Source organism: Alosa alosa, chromosome 2 (genome assembly GCF_017589495.1).
Source record: "Alosa alosa isolate M-15738 ecotype Scorff River chromosome 2, AALO_Geno_1.1, whole genome shotgun sequence".
Classification (NCBI taxonomy): domain Eukaryota; kingdom Metazoa; phylum Chordata; class Actinopteri; order Clupeiformes; family Clupeidae; genus Alosa; species Alosa alosa.
The window spans coordinates 4,433,324-4,460,307 of NC_063190.1; the positions used below are offsets into that span (position 1 = coordinate 4,433,324).

General features: G+C 40.6%; 1 protein-coding gene and 1 long non-coding RNA gene across 2 annotated transcripts; one reads left to right on the forward strand and one right to left on the reverse strand.

The window, feature by feature from the left end:
• Nucleotides 1–5,764: 5,764 nt before the first annotated feature.
• On the forward strand, nucleotides 5,765–15,234 carry LOC125291374 (transient receptor potential cation channel subfamily V member 1-like). The gene is made up of 15 exons (XM_048238102.1): nucleotides 5,765–5,973; nucleotides 6,434–6,588; nucleotides 7,009–7,161; nucleotides 7,240–7,377; nucleotides 7,466–7,764; nucleotides 7,909–8,082; nucleotides 8,776–8,940; nucleotides 9,035–9,130; nucleotides 9,237–9,307; nucleotides 9,447–9,612; nucleotides 9,741–9,807; nucleotides 10,352–10,665; nucleotides 10,779–10,900; nucleotides 13,159–13,250; nucleotides 14,735–15,234. The coding sequence occupies exons 1-15, from the start codon at nucleotides 5,765–5,767 to the stop codon at nucleotides 14,821–14,823; spliced, it is 2,310 nt and encodes a 769-aa protein (XP_048094059.1). The 3' UTR covers nucleotides 14,824–15,234.
• A 2,449-nt stretch (nucleotides 15,235–17,683) lies between these two features.
• Nucleotides 17,684–21,035, reverse strand: LOC125288958. The gene is made up of 4 exons (XR_007192549.1): nucleotides 20,989–21,035; nucleotides 20,846–20,911; nucleotides 20,002–20,770; nucleotides 17,684–17,867 (listed from the first exon to the last, which is right to left on the reverse strand). It is a non-coding gene; the product is annotated as an uncharacterized LOC125288958 (long non-coding RNA).
• Nucleotides 21,036–26,984: the final 5,949 nt, after the last annotated feature.

The window sequence follows — 26,984 nt, forward strand, 5'->3', positions numbered from 1 at the left end:
GGCAGCAATGCGGGGGCCTAGTAGTGCGCTAGAGCAGGAATGGCGTTGCCATGGCATGAGCAAGCACTCACAGCAAGAGGCCAAATTACACCAATGTCCTTGTGCGTTCTCACAATCAGCTACCATGTCCCACTACCAAGTTTGGACTTCATACACCAAAGTGTTGCTGAGATGTGAGCTCACTTTCTTTATTACAGCACCCCTAGAGGCCAAATGAGACCACTTTCCTTTCATGTCCTCACAATCAACTACTATGTCCCTGTACCAAGTTTGGACTTCATAAAACGAAGAGTTGCTGAGATACGAGCCCACTTCCTGTATTGCAGCGCCCCCTATAGAGGCCAAATGATGCCAATTTCCTAGTGTGTCCTCACAATCAGATACCAAGTCCCTGTACCAAGTTTGGACTTCATAAATTAAAGCGTGAAATGAGATGTTAGCCCACTTCCTGTTAGGGCATCGCCGCCATGTGTGATTGGCTGTCACGGGCAAATAAATTTGAAATAAAAAATCTGACAAGTATCGCTTTTAGCGCTCGGTCTGAAGATCATCTCCGCCAAGTTCTGTGAAAATCGGATGAGATTTGTAACCGCTGAAACTTTTCGTAGAGTTTGGACTAAATCCAATATGGCGGAGGTCCAATATAGAGGAAAGTGGCCGGGATAGGAGTCGATGAACTTGGGATAGTCCAAGGATTCAGACGCTACCTCATTTTGAAAATCAGACAAAAGAGTCAAGAATCACGTGCATGAACGCATGTCCAACATTGAACTGTTGGTGGCGCTAGAGCGTTCAATGTATATGCATAAAAATTGCTGTGAGTGATTGGGACAGTGTCCTGACTAATGGTATCGAGTTTTGTTATGTTAACTCAAAGTACCACGGAGATGTTAGTCCACTTGCTGTTTGGTGGCTTCGTCGCCATATTTGATTGGCTGTCACGGGCAAACAAAAATGAAATTGAAAAATCTGACAAGTATTATTTGTGTGGCTCGGGCAGGAGATCATCTCCGCCAAGTTCCGTGAAAATCGGATTAAATTTGTGACTGCTGAAACTTTTCGTAGAGTTTGGACTAAATCCAATATGGCGGAGGTCCAATATGGCGGAAAGTGACCAAATAGGGGTCATTGAACTTAGGTCGGTCCAGGGATTCCAACGGTGCCTGATATGTGAAAATCGGACGCACCGTTCAATGGTCACATGCGTGAATGCAATCCAGGTTCGACCCATTGGTGGCGCTAGAGTGTTGGGCATAGAGTTCTGTAAATTGGTAGGAGTGATCATGGGACAGTGCTGAATCAGTGTGCCGAATTTCATAACTTTAGACCCAGCGGTTCAATTTTCGGCCAGATTTTGACCTGTTGGTGGCGCTAGACGGCTGGGTTTAGAGGTCCGTAAATGAGTGTGAATGGTCATTGGAGTGTCCCGAAACTTTCTGCCAAATTTCAGCATTTTTTAGCCAGGCGTTCTATGGGCTGCCATAGACTGCAATGTCGGATGTATAATAATAATAATAGGAAAAGCTAGTAACTCAATGGGTGCCTTCGCAGCTTCGCTGCTTGGCCCCCAATTACAGTTCTACTGAATTTACTTGGAAAAAAAAAATATATATAAGATTAATGAAAATTCATTAAAATGGAGGATACTGCGTTTTTGGAACCAAACTCTTTATAAAGAAGTAGGAATGAAAGTCCTGGGGCAGTGCATGGATTGAGTGCAACGTTAATGCTGAGATGTGGAGATATCGGAAGCTCTTCCTGATCCTGGTGGTGTGGGACGGAGTGGAGGCTCCTGTAGCGTCTAGCGGGTGGGGGGAGAGTAGGCTACAGAGTCCGTGATTGCGCTGGGATGTGTCTTTAATGATGCTTTGTGCCCTGCCCAGGCAACGTTTATGGTAAATGACTTCAATGGCGGTGTTAAACATCCATGGCAAGATATGGCTGAAAATGCAGACGTTTATTTTGAATAATATTGTCATTATAAAACTTTTTCATTAAAAATTCATGAATTTAAAATTCATAAATAACTCATACATAAAATCCACCTGAATGCAATTCGGGTAACTGTACCACACATTATATCAACCATGCCTTGATCTACATTAGAAGAAATGTTTCTCAGGAAGGGACTAGATGGGTAGGGGATGTGAATGAATGACTTGACTAAATATGTATGGTATGTATGAACTAATTGTAGGGGTGTGTGACTTATGTTTTTTGTAAATAAATGAAACGTTAATAAATTACATTATATGACAATCACTCTGTCTGGGGAGCATTTATCTGTAATTCAATATTATTTGACACACAAACATGCTCAGATGCATATACAATCTATACTATGTTTTGTGGAAACCAAAGTTTTTTTTGGAACCAAAAGTAGGCCTATGTGAATAGCTACTGATGCTGAGACATTTCTAAATTCTAATTACTGTATTGAGAATTTAACCAATTATTTTATTTGTCTATTGTTTGTACTTGGGGCAACTGGTATTCAACCTTTTATAACTTGATCTAGATCTTAGATGCTTCTCTTTTCTCAGATTAACATTGTATGTTGATGCAGAAGTGTATTCCATGGGGGCTTCCTTTGAGGCAGAATGCTTCAACACTGTCACCCATCAGTCGAACATGTGAGCACATCTTCTTTATATTTATCATTAGCATTAAGCAAAAAAAATAATATATATATATATATATATATATATACCACATGGAAGTTATCTGTCTTCACCATATTAACTTATGATTAAATGGTATTCTATCTCTGCACCTCTTTCAGTATTTCAGTCTTTCCTGTTCATCTGTTATCGCCTATTTCCCCAAGTCTACTTCAATTGCCCCTTTTGGCTAGCCTGGAAAAATCCAGACTCATTTACGAAGTGATGCGCTAACTTTGAAATCATTGATCCATCCTCACCAATCACATTGATCAGAGATTCTGATGTCACTTCCTACTTCGCCTTAACTTCACAAACTGACAATAAACAGCATCAACAGTCAGGACACCGTGCATGTGTCTACCTTTGCTGTAAATAAATGTATGCAATTTTCTGACTGCATTTTGGGCATTTTGTGTTGGGCCAAGCTACTATTTGGCACCTGCAGGCCCACAGAATGGAAGCGATGTAATGGCAATATTTGTTGGGGTGGTTTTGGCTGATCTTTAATTGGCTTTAATGGATGAAAGAGCTTGGTAAATGCATTCACTGAAATTATGGCATTACAATTCCATGCACCATTACTGATGCTCTTTAAGAGGAGCATGCTGTAAATTGTGGCTATATCATGCTCCTCCTCCTCTTCCTCTCCTCTCATCATCATCATCATCATCATCATTATTATCATCTTTTATATGTCTTTCATCCAGGAGTTGAGCTCGGTGAGTCCAGTATCTACCCTCAGCTCTTCCAGGCTGCCCAGGTCCAGCTGAGTACAGCCGTGAGAGGCCCCCTTACAGTGCTGGGTGACGAGCACGCTGCCCAAGGTGTTCAACAAGCTTGTGATTATGATGGCTTTATACTCGTTCTGGAGGCAGGAAGTGGGACGGTCCGTGGTCAGCATGAAGCTTTAGGCTATGTCTTAAATATATATTATATAAACACACACACACAGGAAATGACCCAGGCAGACTCCACGTGCTGTAACCAGTTGCAGCACAGCACCCCCCAAACTGGGCACTGTCTTTGTAGCCTGGTTTCACCAGATTCACTCACTTCATATCAGTCTAGGCATCATGTTTCCTTGACTGAGTTAAATTGTGTCACTGTGTAAGCATTAAGCGTTAAGTGTTAAGCATTGAATTTAGTGAATGTAGTGTTAGGATAAATTGAGTGAGTGAGCTTAATAAGTTTAATTTAACTCAGACAAAGCAACAAGATGACTTGCTTAGAATAAGTTAAATGAACAAATGTTGTTTTTTTTACAGTGCATGAATGCCTTGGTTTGTAGAATTGCTGCAATGAGCAATGAAAGAGATCAATACTAGTCAACATTTAAAGGCTGTTAGTCCGCTCTCTGGAGATTACTCTCCATTACGCTACCAGCCTAATTTCTCCTCAGCGTCTTAAGCCTCTCAATCTCCTACTTTGTGTTAGAAGCCACCATGAGCCCTGTATGGATATTCTTGCAGAGTAGTAGGAAAATCTTTTTGGATATTTAGTGAGCGTAAGTACACCCATTTTTCTCTCAGACCCAGTACCATACTATGACAACAGTGGCAATATTACTGTACATCATAATTTGTTAGTGTTGTTTTAGTGTTGTTTCCAGTGTTGTTGTTTTCGGACAGTTGGGGTTAATAAATCTTAGTTAGGTACCAAACCATGTAAAGCTTATAGGTTATTAGGAGGATTTTAAAATGAATCCTAAAACTCATTGGCAACCACTGAAAATTGGCCAGAACTGGGGTGATGATGTGTTCCCTAAATTTAGGCATGATTAATTCTCTCTGTGTCCTTTAAAGATACCGTAGCATTGACCTAATTTTTCAACAGGACTGGACAAGGAGTTTTACATGTTGGTTAAAATTTTAACCCTAAATATCTAGAGGTAGTCTTGTTATTTGAGGCTAAATTTCCAAGAAAAGTCTGAGCATGACTAAAGAATTTATCAGGACCGATAAAAAAGGAACCCTAAAATAGAGTTAGGCAATATCAAGGGGAGTTGTCTCTCCACAGCCCTATTGCCCCATTTCACAGGCTCTAAAAAGTTTTATACTATCAATATTTCATAGCCTGATGTCAATATCTCCTCTGTCACCACCGCTGATATCTGAATAGGGCCCCTCACTCATATATCATGGGTTATGCGATTCACCTCTGATACTTGAATGAGGTCCCCCTGATAATCATGCTTTGTAATTGGTGTCTTTTTTTCACAGCAAGATGGCTTAAATCTGTTGATGGTTATGTCATATTTGTACATTTCAATCTGTTAATTTCTTGCCACAATACTCACAAGAAATGATCATTTAAGGGGTTATTTTTCAATTTTTTGTCCTGGGGGTGGGGTGGGGGGCATGTTCCCCCCTTCCTTAGCTGAGTTACACAATTCTGAGGTTAAATGGGCCCTTTCCAGGTCTCTGCCCAGGGTTCCAGTGGGTCATACTCCATCCATGCTTCATAGCTTTTTGGCATGAGGTTGAGGCACCATGTCGTGAGATATGTGCCCTTTTTTTTTTGGGTTCGCTCCTGCTCTTCAAAAACTCTGAGTCCACCACTGCCATCAGTTGTGGATATTCAACCTCGCCCCAAATATCATTTGTTCAGGAAGTGTTTATAAAGATATTATAAAGACATTAACTAAACGAATAACAAGGAATTATGCAGTGCGGTGGATGTCTAACATAGATCAGGAGTTTAATGGTACAGTGTGCCTCAAGATGCACTTAGATATGCCACAGCTGATGTTCTCCCAAGACCAGAGATGAGAGTGGCCTGGCTTCTGCAATGTGGCTAATTGATGGAAGTGCTGAAAAGCTTTATATGATGGATGGATTGATCATTGATCTTGGAGTATATCAAGTGTTTTGCTGTTATGGTTCACAGGGACAGATGGCACAGATGTCCTTCTGTGTTGGGGATGACCCCGTAATTTCTTTCTATATACAGACATACCCTAGACACCCTTGAAACTGCTATAGATATTCAGGTGTGCTGAACTCAAAGCGGTACATATACAGTATCATCTGAAACATTGCACGCTACATAACCAATGACATGGGTATTTCCACATCCAGGTGTCATAACATTCAGACAGCACGATGGGAACACCAACAAAGAAGAGGCCATTCACCCTGGAAGTGGATGACAGGATGGACAAAGAGCGTGCTCAAAACAAAGGACAGGAAGCAAAGAACTGCGGTGCGTTTGCATCTAAGAATGACATGAGCCCTATGGACTCTGAATATCAAGAAGACCTAGAGGAGATAACTTCAGACTTGAAGATCAAAATCAACAGAAATTTCATGAAGTGAGTTATGGTAGAATTCAAACTTTACATATGGTACATATAGTTATGGTAGAATTCAGACTTTACATAACATTACTGTTATAAAATGGTAGCCTATCAGAACGTCTCCCCCACAACAGAGCCTTGGCACCAAACGTTTGAAAACCTCTGATCTAAGTTGATGATTGTCCATTTAAGAGTCTTTCCCGCAATACCCAAACGTAGGTTTTCTACATTTAACTGACATGCTAGACAAACTGTACTGAAATTGGTACAGTAAAAAAGCGTCATGATTAGGTTCAAACACACCCTTTTGTGTAAACAACAGTATTGTTAAAAATGTTTCATGTACATGCAATGACGTTGGAATGTTTGGAAGTTTCTGTTGCTGATTTATAAAAAGTCGGAGGTAGGCTCATTGCCCAATTCTCTAAAAGTTGTCAGAGCTATGTTTTTCACATAAAACAAACTCCTCATGCAGGGGGGTGAGAGGAATAACAGGTGAAGCTGCCCAAGACAAGGACAAATTTGACATGAGAAGGCTCTTCTCAGCAGTTTCTAGTGGAGAGGTTGCTCAGCTCGAGGGACTGGAGCAGTACCTGCGCCGGGCCATGAAGCACCTGACTGACTCTGAATGTAAGGCTGAAGTTGACTTTCACAAAGCAGAAGCATATAGGCATCTACATATTTCTCTTCACACACAAGTCCAAAACAATGTAAAACACTGGCTCACTCATGGGTCACTTTTATTGAGTGTCACAAGGGTTATGTTCAAAAGTTCATTAGGCTACATCTAAGACATAAAATTAAGCTGAAAACTCTGCTCTTCCACACTCCATGCTCTCCCCAGCTACAGTCCCTTACCATTGAACAGTATTGTTGTTTAGCATTAGTATTTAGTGCCATTATTAGCTATATGCATTCTTTGGAGTAGTAGGATCCCTCTAGAACATATAAATAAGTATGTAAGTAAATAAATAAATACAAAAACGTTCAAAGACTCATACAAATCGCCAGTTTTCTTGTTTGATCATTAACCTTTCTAACTTTGTGCAGATCAGTCCAAGGGAAAGACTGCTTTACTCAAAGCTCTCTTAAATCTGAAAGAAGGCAGAAATGACACCGTGAAATTGCTCCTTGATATTGCGGAGAAGATGGGTGATTTGGAGGAATTTGTCAATGCAGCGTATACAGACATGTATTACAAAGGTGGGAGCTCATACATATTGTTAAAACATACAGATGTTTTTTTCTGCACGTAAGACATTGTATTCTTTTCTCCTGTAGGCCAGACAGCCCTTCATGTAGCCATTGAGAGAAGGAGTCAATACTTTGTTGAGCTTCTGGTACAGAAAGGAGCTGATGTCCACGCCAAAGCCTGTGGGAAGTTCTTCCAGCTGCATGATGGACCTTGCTTCTATTTTGGTAGAGAGATATCAAAGGGATCAGACATTGATGTTGATGTTAAGTCAAACTTTGTAACCAAATAAAAACATGCAGTTTCTGTTTGCAGGAGAGCTGCCACTTTCCCTGGCAGCCTGCACCAACCAGAAAGACATGGTTGACTTCCTGTTGGAAAACCAATACCAGAATGCAGATGTACGGGAGGCAGACTCTCAGGGCAACATAGTTCTCCACGCCCTGGTGATGGTAGCAGATAACAGCTCTGAAAACACAGATATTATTATTAAGATGTATGACCACATCCTGACCAGAGCTGCCCAGCTTCACCCAAAAGTCAAACTGGAGGAGATTGAGAACAAGCAGGGCCTCACTTCAATTAAACTAGCAGCCAAGAAAGGCAAGATTGAGGTGAGATTAGATTTAAATTCTGCATTGTTTGCTAGAAGCATTATTCCTGGCAAAAGGCTTTTATTTTGATACACCTTGATTTGTTTCTCCATAACGCATTGAATAATTCTCTTACTTCTCCTCTCCTCTTCCTTCTTGCTGAAGCTGTTTAAACACATTTTGCATCGAGAGTTCCAGGATAAGAAGACCAGACATCTTTCCAGAAAGTTCACGGAGTGGGCCTATGGGCCGGTTTATTCCTCACTGTATGACTTGTCATCACTGGACTCCTATGAAACAAAGTCTATTCTGGAGATAGTCGTTTATGGTGAAATCCCGGTAGGTCAATGTGAACAACGTTTTGTTTGTATATGTTCATGACCATTTGGTAGATATCATTTTATTTTGTCTTGGAAGAAGGTGCAATATGTAGCCTGGGAGAACCCAGACAAACCTTTGGCAAATTTGAATTTGCTCTGCGGGTCCACCGGGCTAAGAGGCCATTCACTCACTCCCATTTCCAATGTTCTTAAAACCTGGGCACCAATATGTCATCTTGTTCATTGCTCTGATTGGTTTTAGGTCTATCCAATTGCGTCCAGAAGCATTTTTCATCTGCGTCTGTTGGTGACGCCCCTTGGAAATGGGTGAACCTTGAACGAACCTTGTCCAGACCAAATCTCAATTGAAATTGTTCTGGTGCTAACCAGGCTAGTCAATATGATGGAGAAATCAGAATATATTTGGGCCATGAGGGAATCTTGTTCATCTTTAGGTTTTTGATAGGTACGTACTTCCCATATTTTATAGGAGTTTGTGTCTGAAATCATACATTCCCACTTACAACACAATGTGGTGTATAAATAACATCAAAATTAAAAGTAAAATAATTAAAAGAACGGAGGCTGTGGCCTACCCAAAAGACAAATTCACCTATAGCTCTAATATTTGAGATTTCTCCATTATATACATTGAATAGATTCACACAGACAGATAGACTGACTTCAAGTAGGAAATCAACTGTGATCGCAGAACCGTCTGGAGATGCTTCAGGTGGAGCCTCTCAATGGGCTGCTGGAGGAGAAGTGGAGGAGATTTGCTCATCCAATATTTCTCTTCAGATTAATGGTCTATCTGATATATCTCAGCATTTTCTCCATTGTGACCTATTTCTGGAAACACGAATCAACTGCACTGGTCAGTCATTCACCTTAGCTTAATACTCCATGTCTGATAGCTTTGAAAGGACTGCATTTGGTCTGATATTCACTACTGCTTTCATCTGTCCCAGCCACCATATCCACTGGAGAAAACACTACACGGTCACTTACTTCTGTCAGGACAAGTCATACTTCTCTTGGGTTCTGTGTACTTCTTTTTTAAACAGGTAGGTATCACAACTAACATTGGAGCCATTTGTGAAAAAAAGTTTGGGGCAAGATCATTCTTTAGAAATAAATTATATATTAAGTCTAACACGGTTCTCTCTGAAGTTATCAGATTTGAGAAGAAAACAACCGACTATTGAAAGTTTCCCAGTAGATGGCTTCTGTGACCTTCTTTTGTAAGTCACACCTAGTCACTCCTAGTAGATGGCTTCTCTGAAGTCCTTTTTGTAATGGCAAATTTTGAATTTGGTACAAGATTCCCTATGAGACTGCCATTTACTGACATTTCATTTTCTGTGCCCGACCCGGATCCAGTTTCATCCAGGCAGTGCTCTTCCTGGTCTCTGTGGTGCTCTACTTCTGTAGTAGGAGGGAATACCTTGGGTGCATGGTGTTGTGTCTTGCTCTCAGCTGGGTCAACTTACTCTACTACTTCAGAGGGTCCAAGAACATGGGTATCTACAGCGTCATGATGCAGAAGGTGGATTGCATTGGATTGCATTTGTTTGTATTTGTGTCAGGATCAGGAGGAGACGAAAAGTAAGAGAATTATTCAAAGGACGACTTTGAATTATTCTCAATTAATTACCCATTTTCTTCACATTCTAGATGATTCTTGGGGACATTTTGCATTTCTTTGTGGTCTACATGGTTTTCCTGTTTGGATTTTCAGCAGGTACATATATTTCTTCCAAAATGTTTCCAAAGCTTATCATCTCATGTTGTTTACAGTTATTTCACAATTGCCTTGCTACATTTCCCAAAAAACTGGCAAACTGTAAGTGGATTTCTCAAAATGACTACAACAGAGAGACAGACAGACCTGACTGTAGGCGATTTGTGACAAGTGACTACATGATGTGAAGGCAGGGGTGGACTGGCAATCTGTACGTTCAGGAAAAGTTCAGCCAACGGCCGTCGGCTGCCTGGCTCAGTGCCTCATTGGGCAAGTAGGGCTACTGTCTAGCTCTCCACATAAATATGCATCACTCAGGCTTAATCAAAACTATCTGTATGTCTACGCTATCAGTTGTCATTGTCATCCAAAAAAATAAACATTTCCGCCATTGCATTTTCAATGATACTGGATAGGCAAGATGATGCAGCCTTTATATTTCATCCCTGTCTATGGTCTTCAGTCTTGCTCATAGCTTTAAAAAGAAAGAAAATGAATCAGGTACATTACCTTTGTGTGAACCATCTTAATGTCTTTTCCTCAGCGGTATTCACTCTATTGGATAAACCAATAAACCAAACATTATTGGAGTCCAAAAATACAAAAGGCATTGATCGTACTTGCAAAAAAACAGCTCGACAAAACCTCACTGCCACCGCTCTGGAGCTGTTCAAGTTCACCATTGGCATGGGGGACCTGGAGTTCACTGAGCAGTACCGCTACAAGGAGGTGTTCTATGTGCTGCTCATCTCCTATATCGTCCTCACCTACATCTTACTCCTCAACATGCTCATCGCCCTCATGAGCAAAACTGTGCAGAGGACCTCTGAGGAAAGCGCAAACATCTGGACACTACAAGTATAGTATCTATCTGTGCTGTAACATTCTATGTCTGTGCTTCTGAAAGGCCACCTGAAGCGAATCATTTAGTATGGTTCTCAATGTTTGTACCTGTGATTTCATGTTCTCAGCGAGCCATTACCATCCTGGATATAGAAAGACATCTACCATGGTGTTTGAAGTGCAGACTTCGCTCTGGAGTGGAGAAAAACCTGGGCACGGAGAATGTTGAGGAACGCCGCTGGTGCTTCAGGTGACCTACACATACTGTACACAGACATACATATACATACGTACACTGGCATGATGAAAATATTAGCTAAACTTTAGCTAAAGGATGTACAACGGAGCCACACGACTGCAGGTGTGGCACATTAGTAATTCTAACTCTAATAGATTAGATTAGGGAACATGGCAGAGCTGAGGCACGTACAGGGGGAATTCAAAACCAAACTGAAAGAGGCTAAGGAGGACTAGTAGGTCCCCACATGGTGACTACGAACAGTGCGGCAACAATGGCTTCAGTCAAAAGCCATCAGTCTCCAGCCACCCGACAACCCCCTCAGGCGCACCTGGTGAGACCACATCATGTCTCACCCCCGTCCCTAGGAAGCCACACCCAAGGGAGCTTAATGACTACAGGCCTGTCGCTCTAACATCACACGTGATGAAGACAATGGAGCGACTGGTCTTGTGCATACTCAGACCCCAGGTACGCCATGCACTAGACCCGCTACAGTTTGCATACCAGGAGAAAGTGGGTGTGGACGATGCCATCACTTATCTCCTACACAGGACACATTCTCACCTAGACAAGGGGAAAAGTGCTGTGGGAATCATGTTCTTTGATTTCTCAAGTGCTTTTAACACCATCCAACCTCTCAGACTGGGAGACAAGCTCTTACAGATGGGTGTGGACGCTCACCTGGTATCCTGGATTACAGATTACCTGACAGACTGAAGAACTGTCTCTCTGACACTGTGATCAGCAGAACCTGAGCTCCACAGGGTACTGTGCTCTCTCCAGTCCTGTTCACCCTGTACACATCTGATCTTTGCTACATTACTGAGTCATGCCACATGCAGAAGTTCTCTGACAATAGTGCAATTGTGGGGTGTATCAGGGACGAGCAAGTGGAGGAGTACAGGAGCCTGGTGGAGGACTTTGTGCAATGGTGCAAACTCAACCACCTTCAACTCAACACTTCGAAGACCATGGACATGGTGGTGGATTTCCGCAGGTCTAAGCCCGCTCTGTTACCAGTGTCCATTGATGGGGTCAGTGTGGAGGAACACCTACAAGTGCTGTCATGGACTTTTCATGTGTCACGCCGTACAACCCCCCCCTCTCCTCTCTCCCCTTCTCTCTCTCTCAACTCTCCCTCTCTTGCCTATTCTCACTATGATATACTGTAACAATATATAGTACCACTAATTACTTATTGACATTAACCATTTTGATTTTCAGTAATACTAACCCACTCTACATCTCTTTTTTTTACCCTTACTGTACCTCACTTGTGAGGTATATCATCACCAGTTATCAACCATCCATGTGTTGGCCCTCCTCTCACCCATCTCACCTGAAGTCCCATCCTCGACTGCCCTATTACTTTTTTTTCCTCGCCCCTGTTACCCATGGGCCTCTCTCTTTCTTTTATTTTCTTCCTTTCTTTCCTTTTTCTCTGATTGCCTACATTCTCTAAAGCGCCATGATACATGTGTAATGTTTTGGCGCTCTATAAGCACAATAAATTTAATTGAATTGAAGTCAAGTCAGTTTTATTTAGTATAGCACATTGAACATGCACAGAGTGCAACCCAAAGCGCTCCACATACAAGACATTGTACACAAAGCAAAAGACAATAAGACAAAAAATGCCAGACGGAGCGGCGTAGTCGCCAGCATAGCCTTGACACAACATGACAAAAACATTTAAAAAATAACAAACACAAAAGATGCCGGACGGAGCTGGCTGGTAAGGAAAGCTGGCTCTGTCGTGGGAGCCGAACTGGAGTGCATCACTTCAATATCAGATAAAAGGACCCTGAACAAACTGATCAACATCTTGGACAATTAATGTCATCCACTCCACAGCACTATTACAAAGCAGAAGAGCTTGATCAGCTGGAGACTTTGCTCACTGTCATGCACAACTAACAGACTGAGGAAGTCATTTGTTCCCAGGGCCATTGAACTGTTCAATGCTTCACTAAAGGGAAGAGGAGAGATAGACTTCTCTGCATAGTCTGTCTGCCTCTCCACCTTCTCCATGTTTGTGTACAAACAAAGTACAATGGCCCTTGTAATATAACTGACATATGTAGCCTAAAGCATGTAGCATAAAGTGGATTTGGATAAAATGGTAAATGTAACTCTGTACTCTCCAAGTATGTACACAACCAAAGTAAACGTAGGACCAGTTTTGCTTTTTGTTTTCATGAACTTCTGGGTCAGAATGTAATTTCTAACAATGGGTAAAGTTGCATGGTGTTGTTTCTTAATTTTAGAGTTCAGGAAGTAAACTGGAGCAAGTGGAACGCCGACATGGGGATAATCAATGAGGATCCTGGGAACCTAGAATTCTGGAGACCAAGGAGAGGTATTGTTGTGATCATGCTCATGCCATATCACAAAACTTGGGCCCTAATTTTAATGCTGGGCAAAGTGCAATGTCTTAAAGGCGCTGTAAGCGATGCTTGGGTAACGTCACTTCTGTTGACGTTTAAACAAAACAGAAAGCTAGCCTTTTCCCGTCCCTCCTGTGCAATTGAAACTCTCCTAAACGCGCATCTCGTCAGTGATTTGCTGGAACAGTTTGTTATGTTTTTATGGGCAAGGTTTGCCCAAATTGTTTTGTGGCCGTTTTTGGAGCCTGGGTTGTCAACAGAGGTCGCGTTTTTTTGCAGTGTATTCAGGACACAGCTAGCAGATGGTGAGGTGATGTTTGCTGTAAGTGACAAAAAATGTTTTAGCCTAAAAAAACGTATGGCATCACTTAGAGCACCTTTAAGTCTAATTGAAGCTGATTTAATAACTAGGAAAAATCTATTTGATAATTTAACACCGGGATAAAGCCTTGAGTGCACACATTGATGATGAGTCCATTCATTCCTCCCACATGCAACACGATAGCTGTAGTTCATGCAAATGGACTTTGTTAACAGATCTTGCACTTTGCTCATCTTTTAAAGGGGGACTTGGCAACTATTTTAACGTAATAAACCTGTTTAGAAATCATTTGGATGGCTAAATGACCTGTTCCGGTGAAAATGGTGACTTTCCCCGCTGCCCCTAGCGTCCCCATGCAGAAAACCAACCATGGAACATTGAGACTACCATCCCAGAAAGAGAAGTGAGAAACAAGAAACTCGTTTTAAATCGTGTTTCTTACCTTTTCCACATCCACATCTTTCTGCCGAACTTATGCCAACTGTTTCACTAGCTTGTAAATAAATCCATGTGCTTTATCGTTACCTTTTTCCACAGTTTGAAATAGCATAATGTACAATTTCTCCAGCAGAGGGGGAAATATAGCTAATCCTGCCAAGTTTCCCTTTAAATTAGAGCATCTTGTATCTAACAAATGAATTCTCCTTTCGGAATCGTTGTTTATTGTATGTTTATGGTTGCTAAAAGGGTGGTTGCTAAAAGGGTGTTCGCAACACTGCAGTGATGCTAACTGCTCATAGTTGTTTTCTCTGTTGCTTTCAAAACATAGAGTTGAGGTTTTCCCTCACAAGGGTGGAGGGGAGGGACCAACTTGTTTTACAACAAAAGATGTCAACACACAATACAGGGGGGGCTGTGGCGCAACTGGTTACAGTGTTCGTACCACATTTGGGTGCAAAGTGTCCACCAGTCTGACCCAGGTCATTTCCTGATTCCACCCCATCTTTCTCTCCCACTCACTTCATGTCAGTCTCTCACTATCCTATGTTATCACAATAAAGGCAAAAAAGCACCAATAATATACAACAAGAAAAAACAGTTACAATACAAGGCATAGCATTGAGTGGGAGCATAGCTACATTATGTTTTGAAATGGGTGAGTGTTAATACATATTTTTATGCTCAATACAACAGGTGTCCTGAGGGACATCACTCCCCGTTGGCCTCATCAACAAAGAGAACAAAGAGAAGAGTTGAGCCCTCAGCCACGCAGCCATGTATAATTGAACAACTCTCAGCCATGTTTAATTGAACAACTGTCTCAGCTCACCAGCCAGCAGCTGTCACTCTTTATCACTTATGAATTGATTGTGATATGTGGGACGGTGGTAGCGTATTGGCTAAGGAGCTGGACTAGCATGCAGTAGCCTGAAAAGTTGTAAGTTCAATATCTGGTTTTCACAGTTCTGCCCTTGTACTATAATTGGCATGTGTAAGGTGCTTTGGATAAAAGCGCTTGATAAATGTATAAATCTAAATGTGAAACTATAATAGTGTTTAATCCGGATAAGGCATGTCTGACGTGACAGGTCAACTGACATCCATCTACAGTATAGAGGCTTTCATGATATAGTATGTCAACTTAACTGAAGTCTTCTTTCTTGATAGGCTGCTTCCATATGGATCTTAAAAGTCATGGATATGTTTTCTTATATATAGATATGTTTCCTCATAATATTCATTGGGATCTCATGTTAAACTACTGCACCATGTTAAGTCTGTTTGTCTGCTGTATGAAGCAATTTCAGACCATTCTTGTACCAAGTTAGCCTGGGTGTTCCCATGCTGCCTTGCGTGCGATTTGATTCACGCTGCTAAGGCAGCCTGGAGACCATGGAACAAATTTTCGCCTGACATAGGGAACCAATCACAGAACAGGGGGGAAAGCAAGACGATGATGAGCTATGCACAGACGCATTTGATAGACATCCGTGGCACCCAATAAACAGATCTGGGCATTTTTTTCAAATACGAGAAAATGAACGTTTGGTTCCCAGACCACGTCTCATTGAGAAGTGGTGGCACTAGCCAGGCTAGTACCAAGTTCTAATATTTTAAGGCTTTCATCAGCACAATACAATATACTAGCATGATGCAGATCATTTTCTGAGCACAGGGGTAATAATGACACGCAGATGTCCCCAAATCTACAGTATTAGCCCTAACATACTAGCCAACTATAGGAGTTTCCTTTGAGGATATCCCTAGCCTTTCCTCCTCTTCCCCTTGAGGAATGTAGCAACTGGCTACAGCACCCTGCTTGCCACATTCGGGTGCAAGTACCCACAGGGACCCGGGTTCAATCCGACCCAGGTCATTTTTACAGATCCCATCCCATCTCTCTCCCCCACTCACTTCCTGCTACTCTCTTCACTGTCCTATCTGAATAAAGGCAATAAAAAGCCCAAAAAATATACTTTAAAAAAAAGAGGTATAAGATTTTTTTTGCCAACTGATCTTAGTCTCACAATAAAGACAATGAGGAAAAGTCCAACTTTGAAGTGAAGCAAAAATACTCCACACAATATGACCGCCACATGGTGTCGCCATGTACTACCCGAAGAAAGTAAAGCATGCTTATGAACTTCTCAACTTGTATGTGGGTGTGTTTGTGCAGTGCTTCAGTAAGACTGCTGTAGGTTTGCAAGAAAGCAAAGCAGTGTTTGTATTGCATGTGTACTGCCAGTGTGTGTCTGTGTATGTGTGTGTCTACAAACTTGTATGCAATGCAAGTGTGCCTGCCACTCTTCTTGACATAAAAGGCTAAAAGCAAAGGATACATCTTGGTGTCTTAATTTACCTAAATGTCAACAGCCACATAAGCAAAAGCAAAATCAACATTTTACCACTTCAGAAACATTGTCATAGAGGTCTTATGTCAGATTAACACATGAAGAAAAACTAATTCAAGCATTAATCTTCTTCAGCAGGGTTGATTACAGCAATGGTAATTTCACAGGCCTTCCTACAGACAAACGTGGGTCCTGTAAGTTACTCAAAGTGGTAAACCTCCTAATAGAAGAACGGTATGGCTTCATTCTCCTAACAAAACAATGTCATAGGGCTTTGTTGTAGGAGGTTTATCACTTTCTCTGGGTTAACTCAGCCAGGTTTGTCACTGAGAGTCACATATTTGGAATATCCCCTGAAGTCCTTGCAGTGGTCTCCAGTACATCACAGAATTCATTTTGAAGTGCTACTGCTTGTTTATAAATCACTAGATGGAACAGGAAGTAATTACCTATCAGACTGCTTTAGCAGTACACACCATCCAGATCTCTCAGGAGAAATATTTATTGGTAAAACGCATTGTCAGAAGTAAACATGCATAGCAGCTTTTAGCTATGCGATTCATCTTGGGAACCAACTCTCCATGTGACATCAAAAATCCCCCAACTGTTGTTAGTTTCAAATCTAGACTTGATTACTAACCACTTTCTTCAACCCTGATAAAACCGGCCATGAGCTACAACATAAAGAGGGAGTCAGGACATAAAATGCCACTATTCAAATGTTTAATAATAACACTTGATGAATTAAATGAAATTACTTTATACATAGTTGTTGTGCCTGCATATACAACTGAACATAAAGTAGTTCAAACTAACCTCTGGCAGCTACTACAGTGGCTGCTTACAAACTGATGCTTCAGCAATGATAATCAAATGATGCCATAATATGACATATTATATTATAATAACAACATGTCAGTGAGAAGGTCCAAACTAGTACTTTCACTTTTACACAACTCAACTCTTAACACTTCCAGACAGACTCCCTCTTATGATGGTGCATTAGTACATTTATGTATTGGTAGGCTACTTTTGCTTGAGTACATGTAGTCGTTAAGCCAGAGGGGTTGGTCGGTACAATCTGAGGGTATACCACATTAGAGAATATGTGACAGCATTGCATTGGTAGCAGCTTTTTGTGTGTTGAATATTGAATGGAATATTATGTGTATGTAAATAAGCCATTTTCTAATAAAATATACAATCATTTTAATATATTAAAAAAAAAAAAAAAAAAAAAAAAAAAAAAAAAAAAAAAAAAAAAACAACAGACAAAAATTAACAACAGACATAAAGTTAACCAATGATGTTTGTATTTAAAAGTAATCAAAAGCAATAAATAACCATCACCAACAGCGATGTCTAATAGGGAAAGTAAGAGTATGTTTGTGTGTGTATGTGTATGCCAAAGTCATATGATGTTAAGAGATAAAGAAAGAGAAGGTGCCAGTGGGAGACAGATCATCCAAAGGTGCCTGCAACATTTGCCAAACAGAAAAGTGTCCAAATCAAGAGAGAGAACAACCCCTTAAATACCACACACCCTCACCAGGTGTGCATGATTAGTTAGTGTGCATTGCCCATGTACTGGCATGCCAGGCCTGAAGGGGTGTGTGTGTGTGCATTTGTGTGTTCATGCCAACATTCACAAGCGGTGATTATCAGGGTCCATCAGCAGTCCATTCAGTGTTCAAATCGATTCACTTTTCATCGATTTTACTTTTACTCTTACCTTTACTAGCGTTGCAGACATAGTTTCTATATTCCTATTGTAATCTTAATTACAAATTAATCTTGTAATTTGCCGCTATATGCTGCAACACTGAAGATTCGGCAATGATAATCAAATGATGTCAAAAACATAACAGTGAGAAGGTCCAAACTAGTAGGCTACTTTCACTTTTACACAACTGTAATACTTTTTATGAAAGACTCCTCTTATGGTGAATTTGTAATTTTTTTGTAGGCTATTTTTGCTATATGCAGTCCTTGAGCCAGAGGAGTTGGTCGATACCATCTGAGGGGAATAAGTCTCATAGTGAATTTTGGTGAGGTATACCACTGTAGAGTTAGAAAATATGTGATGGCATTGCATTGGTAGTAGCTTTATGTTTGTTATCACCCATATGTCTATTATATGCTTATGCAGGGATATGCTACAAATCTTAACTAATAGATACAGTAGCCCCACAAAACTTCCACAGCTGATTATTTACAGTACATCAAGTGTGTAAATGAGCAATTATCCAATGACATATGCAATTATTTGAATACATTTCAAGTACAGAAATCTTACATTAGATAAAGTCTTGTTTTTGTTTTTCATTTTGGAGACATATTAGAGTGAAATGTTATTCCTGAATTGCTGTATTTCTTTGCTTTGCTGTATCATGTCTTCATAAATTAGCTGAAAACCTGTGTTATAAATATTCCAGAACTTTTATTTACTATCCGATATGGCGATAATAGATTTTTGGCTGTGGCTGTTGCCAGTGTTTTGATTTATTCAAAATACCCAAATTCAAAAAACCCACTGTCATAACATTTCACTCTAATATGCGCAAAATAAAAACCTCTACTTAAAATGTATGCGAAGTATTTCATATAAGATAATGAATAATTTACATACTTGTAATATATACAATTTTAGGGTTGTCTCATGACAGTGTCATGTCATTCTTATGTCGATACTGTCAAGTAAAGTGTTACCCTATTTTTTAGCCCATTCACCTGTAAGATATCTCTCCATAGACAATGGACAAAAAAAGGCTGATAAAAACACAAAAAGCTACCCCAAATGCAATGCAATCACATATTTTCTAATTCTAGCCTGGAATAACTTGTCAAAAATCACTATGTGGCTTTTTCCCCTTGAATGGTCCCAATTGACCAAAATGAAGGGGTCTGGCTCAAGGACTAATGGTCATCCACCAAAAACAACAACATTGCTTTTGGCTATCTTCTCCAGCCACACGTGACTACACTGTTATGGCCCATTTCTCGTAAGTCAGATCATATCAATACAATATGACAGGAACACAGTGTGCCAAAACAGGAGGAGGAAAGGAGTGATCTGGTGAAGTTAGGTGCTTTCCAAGATGGACCAGTAGGCTAAGGGTTGATGAAAGTAAAACTTTTTAAACAGTTCAGTTAGAGATTGTCATTGTGTGCATTCCATAGAAAAAAAATCTAGGAGTGTGCGGACTTGGACGTGTCAGTCATGGCAGCCACTGGGATCCACCCAACAGTAAGATTTTCTCATATCAGTTTATCATTGAATTTAGTGCATAGGTTATCATTGTATTAAGTGCGGCCCGGGGGCCAATGGCAGCCCACGGAAACATTTTTGGGGGCCCGCGATAACGTCTAAAACTGTACAACTGTACAGTGTGCTTTTGTGGCAAGTGGTAGAGATTTTACACAATAGCTGACTACGCCACGATGGGACTTTCACCCAAAGATATAATTCAGAGATTAATATCCTTAACCCAGTAAGGCACTCAGGTTCGTAGAACCGACAGAGACATGGTTCCATAAAAACAATTATTTATTTTTACACTGTAAATTCACATACTGTACACATAAAACAGGAAGAGGGCTGAGGCTTACCGGTGGGAGGGCAGTGGATAATAATGAGTATCCGAAGGAGGCACCCAATCACACGTGCTTGGTCACACACACACGCGGCAATGATACACTCAGTAAGAGACAAATGTCACAGCACACAAAGATGGGAACCCATCACCACCAGGAACTGCTCCCACTTTCGGCTCTCAGCACCTAAACAGAGGGGACGGACAAGGATTACAGACAGCTCACATAAAGTGTAACAAAGTAAATCAAACAACAACCAATAAAACAAACAGTCACACTAAGGATCTGCAGCTTCACAGCCTCCCCTTAGTGAGGACAAAACAAATTAACAAAGATTAGTGCAAACAGAAAGACAAATCACAAAACAAAGGTCAACACTTTGGCGATCAACAGCACTAGGGGAAACGGCCTCCAGTCAAGTGTATAAGAAACAAAGAAACAGACAGACAAACGTAGGCTACAAACACAGACAATAACAGGATGCAACGCAGAACAGAGAAAAACAATCAATAAAATAGGGTCCGTTCGTCAAGCACCCAATCCTTCCTAACGAGCGCTATAGCACCCGAATGAGTTCCAGTGGCTTTCTAGTCCAAGGCCTCTATGCGTAGTCCACTAGCGTAGGCTACGACAAGCTAGCTGCAGGCCACGTTAACCGCGGGACCAGTGGTGCTGATTAGACGGGCACATGAAGAAGTCGTAGGCTAAAAATTACGTAGGCAAAGCAGCAGAGTTCTTATCAATGTAGCCAATTGACAGCCGCGCCCCTGCTACATAGTGATCCCTGGAACACACAAAATACTCACTTAAAACGGGAACTACTTGAGTACTTCACTTCGTACAAATGGATATAACATACCCGGGGACTGCACTGGACGCACATCCAGCCAGCGGGAGGCCAATGCCGCACAGGGAGGGGGAGACTCTACGACAAAGCACTAAGTGTGAGTAACAATATAAAAAGACTTTACCAGTAAAATAGCACAGGAAGCGTGATCATACCTGCGGCGATGGCAAGTGTCAGGGCGGTAAAAAGGGGCGGGCCTTTGACGTCTGGCATAACACAATGAGGGTCCTTGAATTTAAATAGAGGCACTGTTGTACTGATTGGCCCATATCTGGCTACCGAGAGCCACTCACGATGCCGCCACCTGTGCTTGAATAAAAAGTGGGCACTGCACCACTTCATTCTGCTACAATCTGAAAAGAATGAATCTCCGTTTAGTGGTGTTTAGTGGCCGTCAGGTTTTCCTGTGGTGCTTTGGTAGCTGGAATTGGACCTGAATAAGGCCTATGCTGATAAGAAGCAAGGCACACTGAGACTGTTTGTTCTAAATAAGTTTGTACTTGAAATGGACTGTAACCAGAACTGTTATATCCCAAATTTGTCTGTTGAGGGTAGAGAACCCCAAGGATTGTGTGTGCATTGCAATTTTTCGTAAGATTTTCACAAGTTTTGCCAGGTTTAGCCTGGAATTAAATGAATTAAAATGTGTTTAATGCAATACATATAAACTGTAGAGATGCAACCTGCTCATTAAAATGATACAAATGGGATTTATTTTCCAGGTTTTTCTTTTTTCTTTTTCTCCCCCCGCCCCTTTGGCGGCCCTCAGTCAATGTTGGGTTCCTGAATTGGCCCTCAGTGAATGTTGGGTTCCTGAATTGGCCCTCAGTAAATGTTGGGTTCCTGAATTGGCCCTCACCAATCAAAACTTTGAGAACCCCTGATTTAGTGCATCGCGATAATAAAATGTCAGTGGTTATGTTTACACTTGTCAAGTTACACCAAGTGAAGTGAAGTGAATATATGTTTAACTGTATGTAACAGTTCATTCTGAGGGGGGCATCCAAATATAACACGACATGGAGTTCAGTTGAATCCTTGCTCAAAAAGTTTAAGGGGTTTAAAGGGCTGCTCACATTACCGATTGGCTAACTAAAACTCTCAACCTAGAACTCTATTCACCTTATTCACATAGTGGCCATTGTGTAAACTAAAATGAGGCTACAGGGTAGCTACACTGACTATATCATTAAATGTGTTTTTTGTTATGAAAATGAATTAAATTTTCTTTACAGTTGTGAAAATGAATTCTGTTGAGAGTCATATCACATGTTAGGTTTTTACTAACTGCACAGTTTAAAATAAGCACACTTTCACTTTTACTTTCTCTCTCTTTCTCTCAATAGCCATCTGTGCACCAGGCATGTAACCCTGCTTGCACTCCGGCTGCTCCACCCAGCCCTGTTCAGTACCATGCCGCCTTAAAGCACTCCACTCATGCTTTCCTGGGGGTCATAAAAGAGCCTTCATCCTCCCCTGGTCAATTTACAGTCACTGTCATGAATGGCTCCGATGGCAAGGCAGTTCATCTGGTGGTGAAGAGCACGGATACTGTTCTCCAGCTGCAGACACAGCTCAGCAGAGAGGGAGGACCAGAATGGAGTGACATGAACCTGGTCTTCAATGGCAAGCCTGTGATGACAGATCAGTGCCTGGGAGACCTGGGAGTTAAAGCTGGAGCAAAGTTTGTCACCTACCGCAAATGTAATGGTGGCTAAATAGGTTCCATTTCATATATGTGGTCGGACCAGCCTGCTGTCCTTTGCTGTGCTGTGGAAATAATTTCATAATAATAGTTTGTTAGTTCATGAGGAAATGTAACCAATTTGATAAGAGTTAGACCTGAATTTATGATGTATCCTACTGTATGTGTAGATTCAAGATGCAAACAACTTTATAAATAAATACCACTGAACTTTCCACTATTGTTTTCCATATTAGGTATAGACTGGGCACATGGGAGCACTGCTCATAGCATCACTCATGACTTAATATAATAATAATTAATAATTAATTATGAAAAAATAATTTACTAGTTAAGAATGCATATAAAACTGAATATAAAGTAGTTCAATCTAATCTCTGGCAACTAGTACAGCAGTTATATGCCGCTTACTCCGATGCTTCAGCAATGATAATCAAATTATATAATATATCATGTCAGTGAGAAGGTCCAAACCTTTACACCACAGGTATGACTTAGATAACCTACTTTTTATGAAAGAATTTTTATGCAGGACTTCCTCTTGGTGCATTTGTATAATTCTGTAAAAGGTCATCCACCAACAAGGATCATCTTGCTACAACATTGCTTTTGCTTACCTCCACCAGCCACACATGAGCATGTGATTGTGTATGGTCCATTTCCCGTAAATCAGACCATATCAACACATATCAACAGGTCAGAAACGGTGCCAAAACACGGTGACAGGAGGAGGAGAAAAGGATGGGCCTCTGGTTAGTTAGGTGCTTTCCTGATGAACAGCATATAAGGGATTTCTAACAGTATAACAGTTCAGTTAGAAAGAGTCATTGTGCACATCCCATTCTATAAAGAATCTAGAAGTGTGCAAACTCCTGTTTTTGAGAAGATTTTTATCAACCATGGCGACATTAACGGTAAGATTTTCTCATGCCAGTTTATCATTGAATTTAGTGCATCACAATAATGAAATGTAAGTGTCCATGTTTACACTTTGCTGAAGTTACATCAAGTGAAGTGAAGTGAATACATGTTAAGCTGTATGATTTGCAAAGGAGAACAAAGCATGTGTTAAGATAATCATTCAATTTGTAAGTCCATATACGAGTTGGTAGGTTTTTCCTTTTTGGCTTGTAACTGACTTTCCACTGAATCAAGAGCATAGTGAACAGATATGTCAAATGTGTTTTTTGTTCTGAAAATGAATGACATTTCCTTTTCTGTTGTGAAAATGAATTCTGTTGAGAGTCATACTGGATGATCTTCTTCCCCTTTTTTTTTTCTCTGTCTTTTTTCTCATTTTCTGGGAATTATATGAACCATTCCATCATCAGTGTGCTCCACAAAATTTGTGGACATTCCAGGTAATGATTTACTGCACATGTATTTGTTAACCCTTGGAAATTGAGCGTTCTAAATAATATCTGGGTTCATTGGAACAACAAGGAATTTTAAAACCATATATTGTTGCGGAACAGAATGTTGTTCAAAACTCCTGTGCTTTAATGCATGAATAGGTGTTTACTAACTGCGCAGTTTAAAATAAGCACACTTTCACTTTTACTTTCTCTCTCTTTCTCTCAATAGCCATCTGTGCACCAGGCATGTAACCCTGCTTGCACTCCGACTGCACTACCCAGCCCTGTTGAGCACCATCCTGCCTTAAAGCACACCACTCATGCCTACCTGGGGGTCATAAGAGAGTCTTCATCCTCCCCTGGTCCCTTTACAGTCACTGTCATGAACGGCTCCAATGGCAAGGCAGTTCATCTGGTGGTGAAGAGCACAGATACAATTGTCCAACTGCAGACGCAGCTCAACAGAAAGGGAGGACCAGAATGGAAGGACATGAACCTGGCCTTCAATGGCAAGCCTGTGATGGAAGATAAGTACCTGAGAGACCTGGGAGTGAGAGAAGGATCCATGTTTGTCACCTACCGCAGATGTCCTGGAGGCTAAAGAGGTTCCATTTGCAGAAAGCACATAAGAGCTGTCAACTGTTGGACCAGCGTGCTACCAAGTTTAAACTTGTATACAAAATGCCAATGATAATGCTATGCTGTACTGCCGTTTTTTTTTAACAGCACAATTGAAGGATCCAAGCCATATACTGTTAAAGGATGTATGTATTGAGCTGCACTGCAAAATAACCAGAATCTGATGTAAAATAAACAGAAAGTTGATGTAAAATAGATTTTGAAAAGACTTAGACCTGATTTAATTTTATGATGGTGTAGTCATGTAGATTGAATTCAAGATGTGTGCTATTTTATTTGTTTTTCTTAACCCTCTGCATGCTATATGAAACAATGGATTGAAACATTATATACGCTCACTTTATTTTTTTCATCATGGAGCACACCTAAATAAAAGCGTTACCACTGAGTCAGACTGAATTTTACTGCCTGAGAAAGTCCCACTGTTTGCAAGGGAATTTCCAGTGTCATTGGGAGTACCCCGCTCTAGGTAGTAGTCTACATTGTTATACTGCCACCTTGGTCAGTCACTGTTAAATAGTGTTTGATCTCATGGATGCCCTATGATCTTCACAATGAATATCACTGCACATTCCACTTGTGTCTTTCATAAGGTAGACTGGGTACATGGGAGGACTGCTTATTAATCATGACATAATATAATAATTACTAATAATAATTTAATTATGAACAAATAATTTACACAGGTTTTACGAGTTAGAATATTAGCATGACATATATCACACCTCATACAATCTACTCAGATACTTCAGGACAGGCCACCGTAGCTGTATTATGTGCATGCCATCCAGGGCTTGATACCAATTTTAGGCATGTTGTACTCTATGCTAAGGTTTGGAAGAAACAACTAATGTGTATAACCAGGGATAAGAGTGGACAAGCAATACAAAAATGAAATCCTGTCAGAATTTATCGTTTTTGAAGGCAAAAAAGGCAGTTGAAGATGGAGCATCTTATGAGTGGAGACATAAATTTAACAGTTTATGTTTTTATCAGCTATGATCTAATGATATCATATATTTGAAGCAAATTCAGGCATCTCAATATGTTCTGAGGGTAGCAGAATCAATACGGCTACTTAGCATATTTTACATCACAGACCAGACCAACCTGAGCCCAACAGCACCAATCACCCCAGTCAGACATGGCTGCATGCTCCATCTTCATCACATCATCAAACCCCACTGTGCACCACCAGACTCTACTACCACTCAGAACCAGATTGGGGCATCCCTGCTGTGTGTTCAATTTCAATCAGCGGCAGACGGTGCAAAGTTAATGAATAAATCTGTGGTGCAAAGCTGCCGGTCGACAGGATTTATAGGTCTAGGGAGCACGCTTTATCAGGCTATTCGACTCCTGAAGAGAGTTAACAGCTTACACGAGTACATTAGCACATACATGGACAGACTTCCAGGTAATATACTGGATCTGTCCAAAGTGCTGATTCAGAAAATTCTGAGCTCCAGTTTTTGGCATCACATGTGGTGAAAGTTATCCTCAGGATGTGATTTACTACAATGTTTATAAGGATCTTATTCGAGAGTTTTGGTCTGAAAGTGCCCTCTGTTCTACCCTCTACTCAAGATCCATCTTTTGAGTCGTCACTGACTCACTGGTACACAAACTAACAAGAAATAGCAAAAACTCGTGGCCAAATCAGAACACCAGCTCCTGCAAATCTTCCTCCAATCCATTCCCTTGGTACTGAATGTCAAAGCTCTCCTGATGCAATGACAAGTAGGTTCATGGTGATATCTGAAGCATGCTTTCATTCTCTATGGCGAGAACAATACACATGTAATACTCTTTTTGTCCACTGGTGGTTGTTTTGGCGTTGTTTCGCGTTTGCCATAGAAAACGGAATGAACCTACAGTACCTGCAAACAATGTAAGAGGCCTATGCTGACTGCATCAGTGCTCAAAGTATTCTAAAAGTTTATCAATGAATTGTTAATAACTAACTAACTTCTATTCAAGTCATATTTCTGGGACTTTCTGGGATAATAATTATTATAATAATTATTTCTATTTTGTATTCACTCTTTAAATGTTCATACAAATTCAAGTTCTCATCAGGTGAGGGAAAGTTAGAATGGTAGTCATTTCAGATGTTTTTGCCAGCACTTCATAAAACTCTCATAGTTTGAGAACTTTAAATTATTTGTAGGATACTGCTTGTTCACAACTTGAGCTGTGTATGCAAAGACACAGAGTTCACACATTTTAAATAAAATATACTTTTGGGACTCCCTACTAATACTTTTGGGAATGCTAAAGTATTTTTATTAGTATTATTTCATTTGAGCTACATTTTACATGGTATGATGGCAATATAAACACAGCTAACAATGGTATTAAATTGCAGTAGCCAATGATTAAATGTAATGGAATATTCAACTAAGGTAGACTGTTGTTGTTCACAGCACTAAGCTATTTATGGTTACTGATA